The sequence below is a fragment of the Moschus berezovskii genome, chromosome 13 (assembly GCF_049115385.1).
Source record: "Moschus berezovskii isolate FMDL1 chromosome 13, NW_MosBer_1.0, whole genome shotgun sequence".
Lineage (NCBI taxonomy): Eukaryota > Metazoa > Chordata > Mammalia > Artiodactyla > Moschidae > Moschus > Moschus berezovskii.
In genome coordinates, this window is record NC_142472.1 from 42,737,962 (window position 1) to 42,753,779 (window position 15,818).

General features: G+C 34.0%; 1 protein-coding gene across 2 annotated transcripts in view; it reads left to right on the forward strand.

Annotated features, from left to right (window-relative positions):
* KLHL1 (kelch like family member 1) overlaps positions 1 to 15,818 on the forward strand; it is a 525,596-nt gene that overhangs the window by 238,109 nt on the left and 271,669 nt on the right. For both annotated transcript variants that reach the window (XM_055426442.2, XM_088842848.1), the window contains one exon: positions 220 to 416. In XM_055426442.2, coding sequence (XP_055282417.2) covers positions 220 to 416 — 197 coding nt within the window. The remainder of the gene's footprint in view (positions 1 to 219; positions 417 to 15,818) is intronic.

Below are 15,818 nucleotides of genomic sequence, written 5' to 3' on the forward strand. Positions count from 1 at the left end.
TCAGAGGAAGCTGTGTTTGTGTTTGGATGATTTTGAATATCATACAAACTAAGAAATGCAAGATGCTGAAAGCAATTACTGACCTTTCGTGAGTTATATTAATTTGGATTATCAATTTAGGTTCAATCATTTCTAGAAGGTTGGCCTAATGTTTTGAATAATAGACTGGTACATATTATTTCATGCTTTAAACAGTCTAATAATTCTTTTAACATTTAGGTTGCTTGGAATTAAAGGAAGAAACCATTGAAAACCTTCTTGCAGCAGCTTGTCTTCTTCAGCTTCCTCAAGTAGTGGAAGTGTGCTGCCATTTCCTCATGAAGCTCTTGCATCCGTCAAACTGTTTAGGAATCCGAGCATTTGCAGATGCTCAAGGATGCATTGAATTAATGAAGGTGGCCCACAGCTACACGATGGTAAGGAAATGTAATTTTTTAATAATAGCGACATAGCAGTATTGTCAGGGGTTAAAATAATTACAGTCATTTCATTAAAAATTAAAACTTAAATTTAGTTTTGAATCACTGGCACATTTTTATCATGAGACACAACATACTGTATAGTATTTCAGAACCTCCAAGTCAAAAAAGATATCACACAATGGTCTTTATTATGGTCTCATTTACATTTTATAGATGATATAGATATTGACTGCTTGGGATTTTAAATGGTTCTTAAAATAATTTTTTATCTTAATTTATCCTGGGATATCTATCATTTACATCTCCTTCCACAGCTGCCTTTTCTCCCCTTTTCTTTCTAGTTAAGAGCTAGCAGCTTATGTCACAAAAATTTTTATTTTGCATTATTCAAACAACCTCTCTACCATGGACTCAGGTTTGTGCATGCTAAGTTGTTTCAGTCATGTCTGGCTCTTTGTGACCGTATGGACTGTAGCCCATCAGGCTTCTCTGTCCATGGGGATTCTCCAGGAAAGAATACTGGAATTCATTGCCTAGAATATAGCAAGCACTGTATAAAATGTTAACCATTCTTGCTATTGCTATTATTAATATTATTAACGATTTGATTTTTATTACTGGAACAACCAACTGTAAAGTATAACTTTCTCTTTGCAATTCAAAGGAATAATTTATATGAAATAAATCTCATTAAGTTTCATAGTTGCTAGTTATTTAGAAACTCTTATTTTGAGACTTAGCACCTTTTCAAATTACTAATGACGATCAGACATTTAAGTCTTCTCATTGTTATTCTTAGAATCTCAGTATTATTTTTATTTTCTTCTTTAATCCTTTAAGCAGATTAGTAAATTAAATAAAATATAGAAATAAAGGAAGGCGATGCATGCTTTGTACTTCTATTGTCAAATTATTTTTCTGAAATATTCCATGACGGGGTACAGTACTACTATTCAAATTATATGAACCATATAAAATTAATGTAAACAAATACTTCATCAACCAAAATATCAAAACCCAACTGCTGTCATTTAATTATGCACATTTCATTACACTTCGGAGTTCCTGGCTTAGCTAAGCCAAAGAACAATATGCCTCCATATCCAGTGGGATAAAGGTCCCTTCTGGTCTGGTTTGAAATTATTAATTTAATAATCAAAATGTTTTCCTTGCAGCTGCTTGAACTGATCTGGGATTTATCACACAATAGTATCAATATAGTTTTTAAACACATTAAAAATATTCTCTATAGTAAAAAATACATGCAAAACAGAAATTTAGGAATGTCCTGGCTAAGACACTCAACATTTTAAACAAATCTATCGTAACTTATTTTTGAGACTATGGATTGATCATGTGTTGTGTTACTCTTGTCAAAATGATTTCAAATTCTGTTGGAAACATGAAGCTCCAGTGTTCTCCGGATGCTCATGGTTACTCTTTTACTAGAAAACATTTTCTAACCAGTTGTCTTCCTAGAGTATAATTTTGTCTCAGTTCTAATGTTTTAAAATGAGTGTACCTGATATTATAATTTTTTACCATATATTAGCCGCTGATCCATGTTTAATCTTGCATATCTCCTCATTTAATTTATTCAATCTGTGCTTCAAGAACAAACTTAACTCCTTCAGTAGCAGAACATCTCAGGATTTCTACTGAGTAACCTCTGGTACTGAATTAACACATTTATTGGCTCTAAATATGCCTTCTTTGCTTATTTTACACATGGCTTTCTTGTTTTAATTTTCAATTTCCTTGCCAGAATATTTTAGATATGAACTTGATCTTCCAACATTCAGGTCTTAACTTGCTGTCTGAATGCCTTTGCTTTATATATATTTCGCTGTTCCCTTTGTAAATTTCACTTATTTGAATTCAGCTATTGATTTTGTGTGATTCCAAAATCTATTCAGGGAAAGTGACTCTGCTTGGCAGTGGTTCATGTGTGAAATGTTGGAAAATTTGACCACGAGCTCAGTATTAGACAGAAGTGTGAAATAAATTCTGAAACATTAATTTAAATTTTGGGTGCATGAATATGCTGATACCAACAAGACAATTGAAGCAAATAATTCCTCTTACTCTATTAGAGTTCAAAGTGAAACCTGTTGTTAATTCTGGACATCTCATTTTAAAAACATTAGAGAGCAACAAACAGAAGTAGATGAGAATTATAAGAATAGCAAATATTTTATAATCATGAAATATAAAGAAAAGTTGAAAAGATTTGGTCCCTATGTCTGAATAATATAAGGGCATGGAAATAGATATCTTTGTGTATTTGATAGAATGAGTTTTTGTTTGAAACATCACCATTTGTGTTTTCTAATCCTGTTTTTTAATTTTAGTAGTATAAACTTCTTTTCAATTTAAATATCATAGGAAAGAATAATATCGAAGTTGAAGTGCTTTGTGTGATGATAGATGAAGGGTCTGGAGTCTCCTTCCATCTTATGATATTTTTTTCTCTGCTGCTTGTCTATTTCTACTAATCATCAACATCTCTTCCTACCAAGGTCAACTCTGCCTTTAGAGGAGACTCCTGGATCTTCATTTTTAAGAAATCCTCTCTCCAAACGGTTCTGGTTTAGACTTTGACAATAAAAGCATTCATGCAAGGGATAGAAAGTGGAAATGAAGGAGAATCCATTATATCTGCACAGGTTCACTTCAGTTCAGTCGCTCAGTCATGTCCGACTCTTTGCAACCCCAAGAATCACAACACACCAGGCCTCCCTGTCCATTACCAACTCCCGGAGTTCACTCAAACTCATGTCCATAGAGTCGGTGATGCCATCCAGCCATCTCATTCTCTGTCATCCCCTTCTCCTCCTGCCCCCAATCCCTCCCAGCATCAGAGTCTTTTCCAGTGAGTCAACTCTTCGCATGAGGTGGCCAAAGTATTGGAGTTTCTGCTTTAGCATCAGTCCTTCCAATGAACATCCAGGACTGATCTCCTTTAGAATGGACTGGTTGGATCTCCCTGCAGTCCAAGGGACTCTCAAGAGTCTTCTCCAGCACCACAGTTCAAAAGCATCAATTCTTCAGCAATCAGCTTTCTTTTAGATGCAGGCAAATACGTGGACAAATAGAAACTTGAAGTAACTTCTAAGTGAGCACTTGAAAGCAATTGGCTTCACTGCTGTAGACTGAGACAATTGATTGGAGATTTCTGGAGGTTTTTGAAGAGTTCAGTGACTTTGTGGAGTACTTGGCAGAACTGTTTATATTGAACAGAGGTAGAGATCATTAGCAGAAAGTTCCCTGACCTTCACTTCCACAGCTCTTTCAATAACTATATAGGTCCCCAATTTCTTATCCAAAATCTATTTTACATAGAAAACATGGTTTGTTTTTCTAATTCAACAGTGTCTTAAACACACACCCCAAAATAGCAGATTTAAACTCCACATTTTGATAGAAGTGATTCTCCCCACCTAACTTCTGAACAACTGCCAGGGCATTTTTCCGAAAAAGTAAATTGAATTAATTTCACCACTTCTCAATATGTCCTTGAATTCCTTTCACTTGTTCTTTACTCATGATAGTTCTTTTATCTGGAATCCCTTGTATCTAATTCTAAATAACCACCCTCAATTCCCAGTTTAAGTTCATCCATGCCTAAGAAATATTTTAAAATTGTTCATGGCATTCTCTGTCTTATTTAAATTCTTAGTATTCCTTTTGTTAGCACTATATAGTGTCACCATACATTTTTTTATGCAGTTAATTATCCCTTATGTCTTTGTGACTGATCTTCACAACTGCGTTGCAACTTCTTTGTGACAGAGAACAGGTCTTTCCACTGAGATTTGTTTTTCCCAACAAATCTCCATTGAGATTTGTATGTACCCGAACATGTAATATATTAACTAATTCCTATAGTTCCCATGGACATTTAGAATTACTATTCTCAGAACTCCCAAATTCAGTTATTCAGCAAAACTATCCATGTTTTTTCCTCTAACTTCTAATGACATATCCTATTGTTATTTTCTTGTTCACACAATTCCAGCCACACTGTTCCTCTTACTATTTTTTGACTACAGCAAGCAACTATCACCAGATGACCTTTGTGTTGTTCTCTATTACTTCTGCTGGAAATGCTCTTCTACCAAATATTTATATCCTTTCTCTGCTTTATTCAGCTTTCTGCTCAAATGTCACTTAGACAGAAATCGCTGCTCTGAATATCCTATTATAAGTGACATTACTTTCAAAATTCTCCCTTTCCTTAAACTGTTTTCTATCCTTTAGAGTACTTTTATTCTAGTTTCATATCATTAATTTTTTGTTAAGAGTTGTTGCTTTTCACTTCCACCATAATGTGGTATCTCCTAGATATCATCTGTTTAACTTTCTATAGCTTGGACATCTACATAGATGTCTCTCCATTGCATTCATTGTTGAAAAGGGAAGTTACTGTTGACTACTTCATACCAGGAGCTGTAGAAAGATACAATGGTGACCAAAATAGGCATATGTTGTCCTTGGTATTCAGCCAGTAGGCTGTATTCAACTCTTTGCAACCCTATAGACTGTAGTGCTCTAGGCTCCCCTGTCCTTCACTGTCTTCTGGGGTTTGCTCAAATTCATATCCGTTGAGTCAGTGATGCTAACTATCTCATCCTTTGCTGCCCCCTTCTCCTTTTGCCTTCAATATTTCCAAAAATCATGGTCTTTTCCAATGAAATTGTAGGATGATATGGGAGATCAAAACAGTAAAAGAGTTGGCAGTGCAAAATTTTGCAGGGTTAAGGAGACTTTGTTAAAGATTTGCACTGTTGTATTAAAATAAGGATATAATATTGAATATTTCTGAGCAAGTAAGAGCCAAGATTTAATTTTAAGACTAATCTTCAGATTGGACTGAGAAGAAGGCAAGAAGACCAAGAATAAGGTTAGTACTTCATAAGAGGCATATATTATATGTATATTTACACATACTGGGTGAGTGAGAAAGAAAAAGAGAAACTGAGGTAGCTCCTGACATTTTGCTTGCTGGTAATGCTTATCTCTACTGGTGCTGGTGGTGCACAAATTAAATACATAGTATATATCAGACTTTTTGTTTTTTTCTGTTTCCCTTTACTTGCTTGACCACATATTAAAAAGCAGAGACATTACTTTGCCAAAAAAGGTCCATAGAGTTAAAGTTATGATTTTTCCAGTAGTCATGTATGGATAGGAGCGTTAGACCATAAAGAAGGCTGAGTGCTGAAGAATTGATGCTTTTGAACTATGGTGTAGGAGAAAACTCTTGAGAGTCCCTTGGACTGCAAGGAGGTCCAACCAGTCCATCCTAAAGGAGATCAGTCCTGGGTGTTCATTGGAAGGACTGATGTCGAAGCTGAAACTTCAATACTTTGGCCAACTGATGTGAAGAACTGACTCATTGGAAAAGACCCTGATGCTGGGAAAGACTGAGGGCAGGAGGAGAAGGGGACGACAGAGGATAACATGGTTGGATGGCATCACTGACTCAATGGACATGGGTTTAGGTGGACTCCGGGAGTTGGTGATGGACAGGGAGGCCTGGCGTGCTGAAGTTTTGGGGTCTCAAAGAGTTGGACACAACTGAGCGACTGAACTGAAGGTTTCGGGAGGCTAAATAACCTACACAAGAATAGTAGAACATGCTAGAATGGAGATTTAAATATGACAATGTCTTACTGCAAACTTAAAACTCTCTTTAATGTGCTAATAAATTTACATATTACCCAGAATATCAAGCGGGATTCCTGATATCCAGAATATTTCAAGGCATGGATTACTAGAGACAAATGGACACTATAAACCTGTAGCATGGATGAGATCAAAGAATTCCGTGAAGATTTTGCTCCTCAGTTTTTCAATTTCCCTGTTCACTTCACCCTTACTTTCTACCCAGTGCTACCAGCATGCCTTCAAAGATTCCACAGTGTTTACTCTAGAAGCAGAAGCAGTTTCAGTATGATTAATTGGAGGCTGCTATGATCAGTCAGTAGCTTCGAAAAGCAGGTGTTTCACAGATGGAGCATAAAACCTTCCAAACTCAATATAAGAACAGCAGCCCTTTCAAAGGCCAGAACCCAAAACCTCCTGTACATAGTTCATTTGTCCTTCAGAGCTGTAAAAGTAATGCCAGAGAAAATAAACTTTATTGATGTGGTTTCTGGTTATGGTATTGAAATATCTGACATTTCTCATGATTTCTAGTTAGCAGCATTTTTTTTTAATCTTTACCAAAATTCCTACAAATAAACCATAAACTAGAATTTGCTTTGAGAGGAAAAAATAGAATTTAAATGTCTTTGTTTTCCTACATTGACAAAATAAAGTTCACGTCATCCATATTTTCCTCAGGATTCCTATGTGATGTATTAGTACTAAAATTTGCTGTGAAAATTTTTTTTTTTTTGCTTTTCATTCATTGCTTTGTGTTAGTCCCTTTGAGTATCTCATTTACAAACATGGTGTGAATAATGAGTTTAAATCATTATGTAAATGTCAACCTGAAACTTAGCCAAATTTGATTTTCAGAATTTCTTTGTAAATTGGTAAGAAGTGAAGGTGTTGAGTAAGTGTAATAAGTTGCTTGAAGGACAACCACCACCTATGTTTAATCCTCACAAGCAGTGAGAAGCATGCAGAGGCCTCTATAGAAAGGAACCTCCTTTCATCTTGTTTTTGTTTATGTTTTCCTTTACTTGCTTTGTCTCTAAATTAGACTGACAGCTCTTCACAGGCAGTTTTAATTTGTGTTATTACTCACAGTCATCAGGAAAATTCTAGTCTATTGCCTACAACTGGAAGTTGGTTTAAGTGGAGGAGTTTTAAAGAATTGTCTTTAAATTGCTTAGTGTTGTGCAGAAACAGGATATTCAGATTACACCAGATAAACTGACAGAAATGTGTAATAAATAGTAATATTATAATAAACAATTATTCACTTATGAAACTGCAGTTTGACTATATGAAACTTTTTAATTGTTAGGATTCTAGAAAATAACAATAAAATATGCACTTATGACAGTTTCAAAGACTAATTAACCACACTCACAGAGGATTCAAGGAAACTTGTAAGCTTTTTAAGGATTCATTTTAGACAAAGTCCATTTCTTCTATTCAGATGCTCTTTGAGTATGTTTCTATTTTAGGTTTTCATATTCAAACTGAAGATATTCTAAAAAAATGTGTCTTTCTGCTTTGTTGTTGATAATGGTGAAGATGATAATATTCACTACTTGAAAAACACTCCATTCATTGTAGGAATTCTTTCATTTACATGCTCTGATTTTATTTTCATTTCTTTTACTGGACTATTTCTAAAATACAATGATTCGGCACACAGCTGTATAAAGTCACACCACATGCACACACACACACACACACATACACATGCAAAATCTATTATTAAAATTATTAAAATGCATTAGGGGCTTCCCAAGAGAATCCCAGGGACCGGGGAGCCTGGTGGGCTGCCGTCTATGGGGTCGCACAGAGTCGGACACTACTGAAGCGACTTAGCAGCAGCAGCAGCAGGTGGCTATAGCGGTAAAAGAATCCTCCTGCAAAGAAGGAAACAGGAGATGGAGGTTCGATCACTAGGTTGGGAAGATCCCCTAGAGGTAGGCATGGCAACTCACTCCAGTATTCTTGCCTAGAGAATCCTATGGACAGAGAAGCTTCGTGGCCTATGGCCTATAGGGTTATCAACTAGATTTAAATCTTTGTTGAGTTGCTATATCATGAGTTGATTCTGTGGAACAATACAATGAATGAAATTCCAAGAAGGAACACTAATGTCAAAAAGTATCCTATAAACCCAAATCTAAAGGATTTTCAGAGTCACTTGTCAGTCAGTCAGTTCAATCGCTCAGTGGTGTCCGACTGTTTGAGACCCCATGAATCGCAGCACGCCAGGCCTCCCTGTCCATCACCAACTCCCGAATTTCACCCAAACTCATATGCATCGAGTCGGTGATGCCATTCAGCCATCTCATCCTCTGTCATCCCCTTCTCCTCCTGCCCCCAATCCCTCCCATCATCAGTCTTTTCCAATGAGTCAGCTCTTCTCATGAGGTGGCCAAAGTATTGGAGTTTCAGCTTTAGCATCAATCCTTCCAATGAACACCCAGTACTGATCTCGTTTAGGATGGACTGGTTGGATCTCCTTGCAGTCCAAGGGACTCTAGTATTTAATTATTTGAATTATTTAATCTATAGAATTTCATTCTATGATAAATATTTCTACTTTGTTAGAATAGTTCTAAAAGGGCTTCCTAGGTGATGTCAGAAGAAGGAAAAGCAAGAAACTTTTTGGCTATAGTGCCTTTCATTTGCAAATCAGTTCTTCAACAATGAAATCAATAACTTGCTTTTGTTCTGAATTTTTAAATGCCTATGAAAAACTGATTTTCTATGCATATGAAAGTTTCACTTTATTAGAAAAATTTGCACCTTATGAACTAATGTTATAAAATATTTATATTTTCTGATGAGGTAATGAATTACTCATCAGGGAACTAATTTCTTTTTATGCTTCCATTTAGATTTTTCTTTCAATGTCACTTCTGTTAAGGACTACACTTGTGCTTAAAGATCTTTAATAGTACTTTTTAAAAGAGGAATAAAAGGAAGAGGGATGGATTATAGTTCACAGGAAACATGCTAAATCAATCCTTGCCTGAGGGGAAGCCACATCTGCCCTTTGTACACAAGGCAGCATAGAGCTGGGGCTGATCATTACCTTAAAATAATACTTTCAGAAATGTACAACTAGACACAATTCAACAAAAAATAGCTTCAAATAGAGTATTGAATGTTCCTCCCAGACCCCAAGTTACTCTAAATATGTTAAATTTTCTGCACAGAGGTGGACTTAATCTTCCATGAGGCACAAACTACATCTAACTTGTTCACTGCTATACTCTTAATTCTTAGGATAGCATCTTACTCATTGCAGACACACAATAAATGATGTTTGAAAGAAATAATAAATAAGTTCTTTCACATATTAATAATTTGAAATACTATTAAAATTTGCCAACTTAAATTAGCTATGAATATTAATAATTTGAAGTGATGCATATTATCTCTGAGGTTTCCAGGTGACTCAGTGGTAAAGAAACCGCCTGCCAAGCAGGAGATGTGTGTTCGATCCCCTTGTGGAAAAGATTCCCTGGAGAAGAAAATGGCTACCCACTCCAGTATTGCTACCTGGGAAATCCTGTGGACAAAGGAGACTGGTCCATGGGGGTTGCAAAGAGATGACTCAGTGACTAAGCAACAGCACTCTACTCTGCAATATTTAAAAATATCTATATGGTGCCTAAATTTACTTTTCTCTTTATTAAAAATATGTATAAATAAGTGAATAGTAAATTATTATAGAACGTATCATGATCTCAAAATTCATTAGCTGCTTTTTTAATCAACAATTTCTAAACATTTTAATAAGTTACATTTTTTATTCCACCTACTGTGTATGTATATATTTTTAAACTGAGTTTTCAGTGGACCTATTTCGTATTCAAGGTCTATATTCAATATTTTTTATTATTTATAATAAAAACTGTTCATTTAAATTTAGTTTTCACTGAAGATCCTCTTGATATCCATAAATACATATAAAACCTTGTGATTTAATAGAAAGAATATGTACTACAAAAAATAGAAAGAATTTGTAGTACAAATATATACTACAAAGAAAGAATATGTACTACTAAAAATAGTAGGCCAAATGTATCCAGTTGTCACATATGATAGCTAATTATATAAAATAGTACATCATTAAAAGTTTCTGGATGACAGAAAGTGAAATTAGCAAAGATTTAATAAAGGAGATTCAAATCCCGACCTAAGTAAATTAAAGAAATAGTTTACTTTAGATGATGGGTTTTATTCCAACAAGTGTCCTATTGTGTTTTTTTATATATAAGACAATCTTTCCTTGAACAACAAAAAAATCTATTTTAGTTTTGTTAGAGTTATATAATTTATAATTAGTAAAAAGCTTTCTGGAAAATTATGAAGTTTAAACATTTTTAAACAAAGTGAACTATTTCTTCAATACTAAATCTAAGTAGATTTATTTAAAGACTCAGATTACTAAAGCCAGATATACTACTCTAAGCATTTGTTAAATACAATTTGCATTTTAATTGGTTCTACAGTTAGAGGAACAAGAGATTGTAAATATATGGATATTGATGGAATTCATTTCTTCTCCAGTTCTATTTGAAAGGAAAATGACCTGATTATTAATGTATGAAGCATTTTCTCTATTTTTACTTCTGGCATATGGAAAAGAATAAATGAAGATAACTAAGAGACAAAAAGACAGGATTAAAGGAAATTTAGAAGAGTACATACTTTTCAAAAGAAATGTAGTTGAACTAGAAGAAAATTGATGAAGCTAAAATTAGATTTATTATATGTAGTTAGTGATTAAGACATATATGAATACATTTATATATACAAATAAATATCTGTAATAGCACTGCAAATATTAACCAGAAGAAAGGCTGTATTTTAAGTAGTAAACTGTAATAATTCTCGCTTTCAGTTCAGTTCAGTTCAGTTGCTCAGTCGTGACCGACTCTTTGAAACCCCATGAATCACAGCACGCCAGGCCTCCCTTATATGGCTTCAAATATTGACATTTACCACATATATAACACATTTCACCATCACCATTATCATATTATTTTTTATATTTAAAAAATTTACAAATCTGACAACTAAAAGAGGCATAAAAAATATAAAAATAATTAGGATATCATCTTCATTAGTTAGGTTTGCCTTCTTCATTAGTTAGGTTTGCCTTGTCATATTGCTAACAGATATCATTTGAGGATGTAGAAATTAACTTAGTTTTCTTTGAAATAATAATGTGCCAAATTATATTTTCTTAATTATTCAGAAAGATTATGGGTAAAGTTGTCATTAAATATTAAAAATTTGAAAGTCTCAACTATTGTCAAAGACTCTAAACCTTGGTTTATAGGTGTCCAACCACTTGGTATACATTTAACAGACTGCTTCAGAGCCTTTAGTGATTTGTGATGGTTTGGTTGTCAGTAGATTTAAGCATCACTTGGCATAGGAAAGAATATTATTTTACTAGAGCATTTAGAATAAAAAATGGACAGTCTGATGAACTCACTTGAAATCTAACACAGTAAATTGACAGTCATTTTTCTTCTTTTAAAATCATAAAATGCTCTGAGAATTATTGCCTTATTTTTTTCAAGATGGCATAAATATGAATGATCTATCCCAGCTTAGTATAAATAAAACTTGGTAATAACCATAACTTAAGCTAAACAAGACCAAAATTTACAAACTAGTAATAGTAAATTCATCTTTTGATAGCTGAGGACATGGAGCTGGAAATTGATGAATCTTGTTTCCATGCCAAAATTTAAAAAAATAATAATAATTCTAACAGATCAACAGATGAAAAACTTACTGACTCCAAGATTCAGCTTGGGTGAACAGCATAATAGAGTATAACCATAAACTCTTCGTTCAATGATATTCCTCAATATCAAATATCAGTAGAAAATAAATGTATCTTTACTGATCACAAAACCAAAAACTGGTATAGTAATCTAGAGTATCATTTGGTTACTTTAAAAAGCCAATATAATATATATTAGAATTAAATTTTAAACATACATAATTCCCTGCAAATATTACTTTTTAGCTGTTTTAACTCAAAACTACCATTGGTTAGGTGTGAGAAATATGCCACCCCTAGAATTTGGAGTTCAATCACACCATGGGAAATATGTGTCCAGGATGGTGAAAAGCATGTCCCAAAATTAAACTAAATATCTACCATTATTAAGTTAATGGTTGCTTTGATTGCTAAAAAATTAAATTAAAATGTGTATTTTTATTTACAACTTATGGAATATTGTTGTTATTTGGTCTCTAAGATATGTCCAATTCTTTGTGACTGCATGAATTGCAGCATGCCAGGCTTCTCTTTCCTCACTATCTCCCTGAGATTGCTCAAACTCACGCCCATTGAGCTAGTGATGCCATCCAACCGTCTCATCCTCTGTCACCTCCTTCTCTTACACTCAATCTTTCCCTGCATCAGAGTCTTTTCCAATGAGTTGTCTCTTCACATCAGTTGGCCAAAGTGCTGGAGCTTCAGCTTCAGCATCAGTCCTTCCAATGAATATGCAGAGTTGATTTCCTTTAAGTTTGAGTTGATCTCCTTGATGTTCAAAACAGCACCACAGTTCAAAAACAATTCTTCAGCACTCAGCCTTCTTTATGGTCCAACTCTCACATCCATACATGACTACTGAAAAAACCGTAGCTTTGACTATACAGAATTTTGCTGGCAAAGTGATATCTCTGCTTTTTAATGCACCATCCAGGTTTGTCATAGCTTTTTTCCCACAGGACAAGTATGAATATAATATTTCATATATAGATATATAGAGATTTTGATTAGTTCTTAATTTGAAAGAAAGAAGCAAACATATAAAACACACTGGGTAGATTCGTATCAATGTATGGCAAAACCAATACAATAATGTAAAGTAATTAGCCTCCAATTAAAATAAATAAATTAAAAAAAAAACACATACTGGAGTTGATGGATAAGAACTAATCAAAAAATATTAATTAGTGTGACAAGACAGTCAATATGTGTATTCATTCTCTGAAAAAATGGTGAGCATATTTTCAAGTTGGTATCTATAGAACAAGTTTGTTCTCCTTAAATCTGTATACTACATGAAATATTATGTCTATATTTGATAATATATGAAATATTATATAGATTTAAAGGAGAATAAACTTATCCTATGGAAGAAAAGCTATGACAAACATAGACAGTGTATTAAAAAGTAGAGACATCAATTTGCCAATAAAGGTCCATATAGTCAAAGCTATGGTTTTCTAGTAGTTATGAATAGATGTGAGGGTTGGACCATAAAGAAGGCACCAGTGTGTTTTATATTTTTACTTCTTTCTTTCAATGTAAATCTTTAGAAAGACTAGAGCACTCAAATGCTTCATTGTAAAAGTAACACAAATTGTATTTAGAAGCTACTGCTTATTATTAAAACGTGAAGAAAAAGAAGGAATTGTTTCCTATAGCAAAAATACCAAAATAAAGAGGTTAGGCAGAAAAGTAAGTTTTTTATCATTATTTTAGCCAAATGATGATAATATAGCATAATAAGTATTTAGCATAATAACCATTTATCATAATAATTATTCTCTTGATAGCAGCATATGTCAAATATATATTATTTTGATACACATATATGTATACAAGATTTTTGACATGATTCATTTAATAAAACATTTTCTTTAATTATATGCTTAATTTATGTTTATAGTATTCAATATCTTCAGCTGTTAATCTATCACAGATAAAGGAAGTATTTGCACAATTTATGAAATGCCAAGGACCTAACACAGAATAACATTTCTGTTAACATTTCTTGAGGCCTTTCCCTGGTGTTTTGACACACATTAGTACAGCATCCCTATGAAATAGGTTCTTATTTTACAGATGAGAAATCTAAGACACAACAAAATTAAATGTCTTGCACAAAGTCACCCAGCTAATGAATTGTAGATTCTGAATTTTGAATTTTCAAACATAAGTATGAACCACTTTGCCCCACTGCCTTAGATTAAACTGATAAATAGGGACTTGCTCAGGGCTGGTGTACTGGGATGAACCAAAGGGATGGGATGGGGAGGGAGGTGGGAGGGGGATTCAAGATGAGGAACACATGTACACCCGGGGCAGATTCATGTCAATGTATGGCAAAACCAATACAATATTGTAAGGTAATTAGCCTCCAATTAAAATAAATAAATTTTAAAAATATATATATATCACTTTACTGGAAAAATATATCATCCAAAATTCAAGGTAATTTTTTCAAACGTGATTTTTTTGAAAAAGCCACAAAGAAAACAGATACATGAGCCTTAGTTTAAGGTTAAATAATGTGGAAAAGAAAAGTGAAAGTGTTAGTCACTCAGTCATGTCTGACTCTGCAACCCCATGAACTGTGGCTGCCAGTCTCCTCTGTCCATGGCATTTCCCAGACAAGAATCCTGGAGTGGGTTGGCATTCCCTTCTCCTAGGAATCTTCTCAACCCAGAGATTGAATCTGGGTATCCTGCATTGCAGAGCAGATTCTTTATCATCTAAGCCATCAGCGAAGCCATCAATATCAATTGTTGTTGTCACTGTTGTTTAGCCACTAGGTCTTGTCCAACTCTTTTGTGACCCCGTGGTCTGTCCTGGAGTGAGTAGCCATCCCTACTCCAGGGGGTCATCCCTACTCAGGGATTGAACCCAAGTCTTTTGCATTTCCTGCATTGGCAGGTGGATTTTTCACCACTGAGCCACCAGCGAAGCCAGGCAAATATCAAACATGAACCAAATATGTAAAGTGCATCAAAACTATAAAGTGCAAGGCTAATGGAAAACATTACAATATTTTTATCACCACACCTAGGTTTGCCTCTAAACGTGCAGACAATGGAAGTGATTTATTTTGCTCTGTACCTTACATTATCAGATTACTAGTAAGGTATTTGATAAAGTTTCTTTTCACTGAAGATGTCTTCAGTTTTTTTCCAAAGGAAATGTTACTGTAATTGCAGCTCTGTTTTAGTTCTTCATGACTAGATTTTCTTATGGCAGAAAAGTATATGCTCCCAGTTATTTGATCAGTATGATCATTTACATTTTAAAAACCAAAAGCCCCCTAGTTATCTGCCAAGTTGGTGCTAAAACAGCATGAGTCATTAATTGTTATGCAGAAGTGGACTTTATGAATATGCTGAAATGACATAGGGTTTAACATTTATGACTGTTTTTGCAGTTGTATTTTTAATATTTCTGTTCATTTCCTGTGCAGCCTTTACTTTATAACGTCATACAGAGGAGAATTAATGTTTGTGAGGTTTTTGTGTCAGAGATAATATATGAACAAACACGTGTTTGCTGACCTCTCTCTTTTTCTTTTAAGAACATGTGAGAATGAAAAATTCAAATGAATAAGAATCTTTTACACTCATCATTAGACTTTGTTCTGTGACTATTTTTAGTATGAAAAGGCATGCTTCCATAAGATAAAGAGCTCCAGGCTTTCATAAATTTATGTAAAATCTAATATTCTTAAGGACATGTCAAACAAACAGAAATAAATACTCAAGAAAACCCACTTGAGTCTTACTTATTATTCATCAATTTAGCCATCTTATTTGTTATTACTTCAATAACTTTAAATTTTACTCTCTTTTTCTTTCTGATACATGTGAAGTATCTTTGCATGTAGGAGTCCACATGGTGACATTGATTTAGAAATGTCACTTTTATTATAACCATTTCATGAGTACTGCCTGATTATCTGT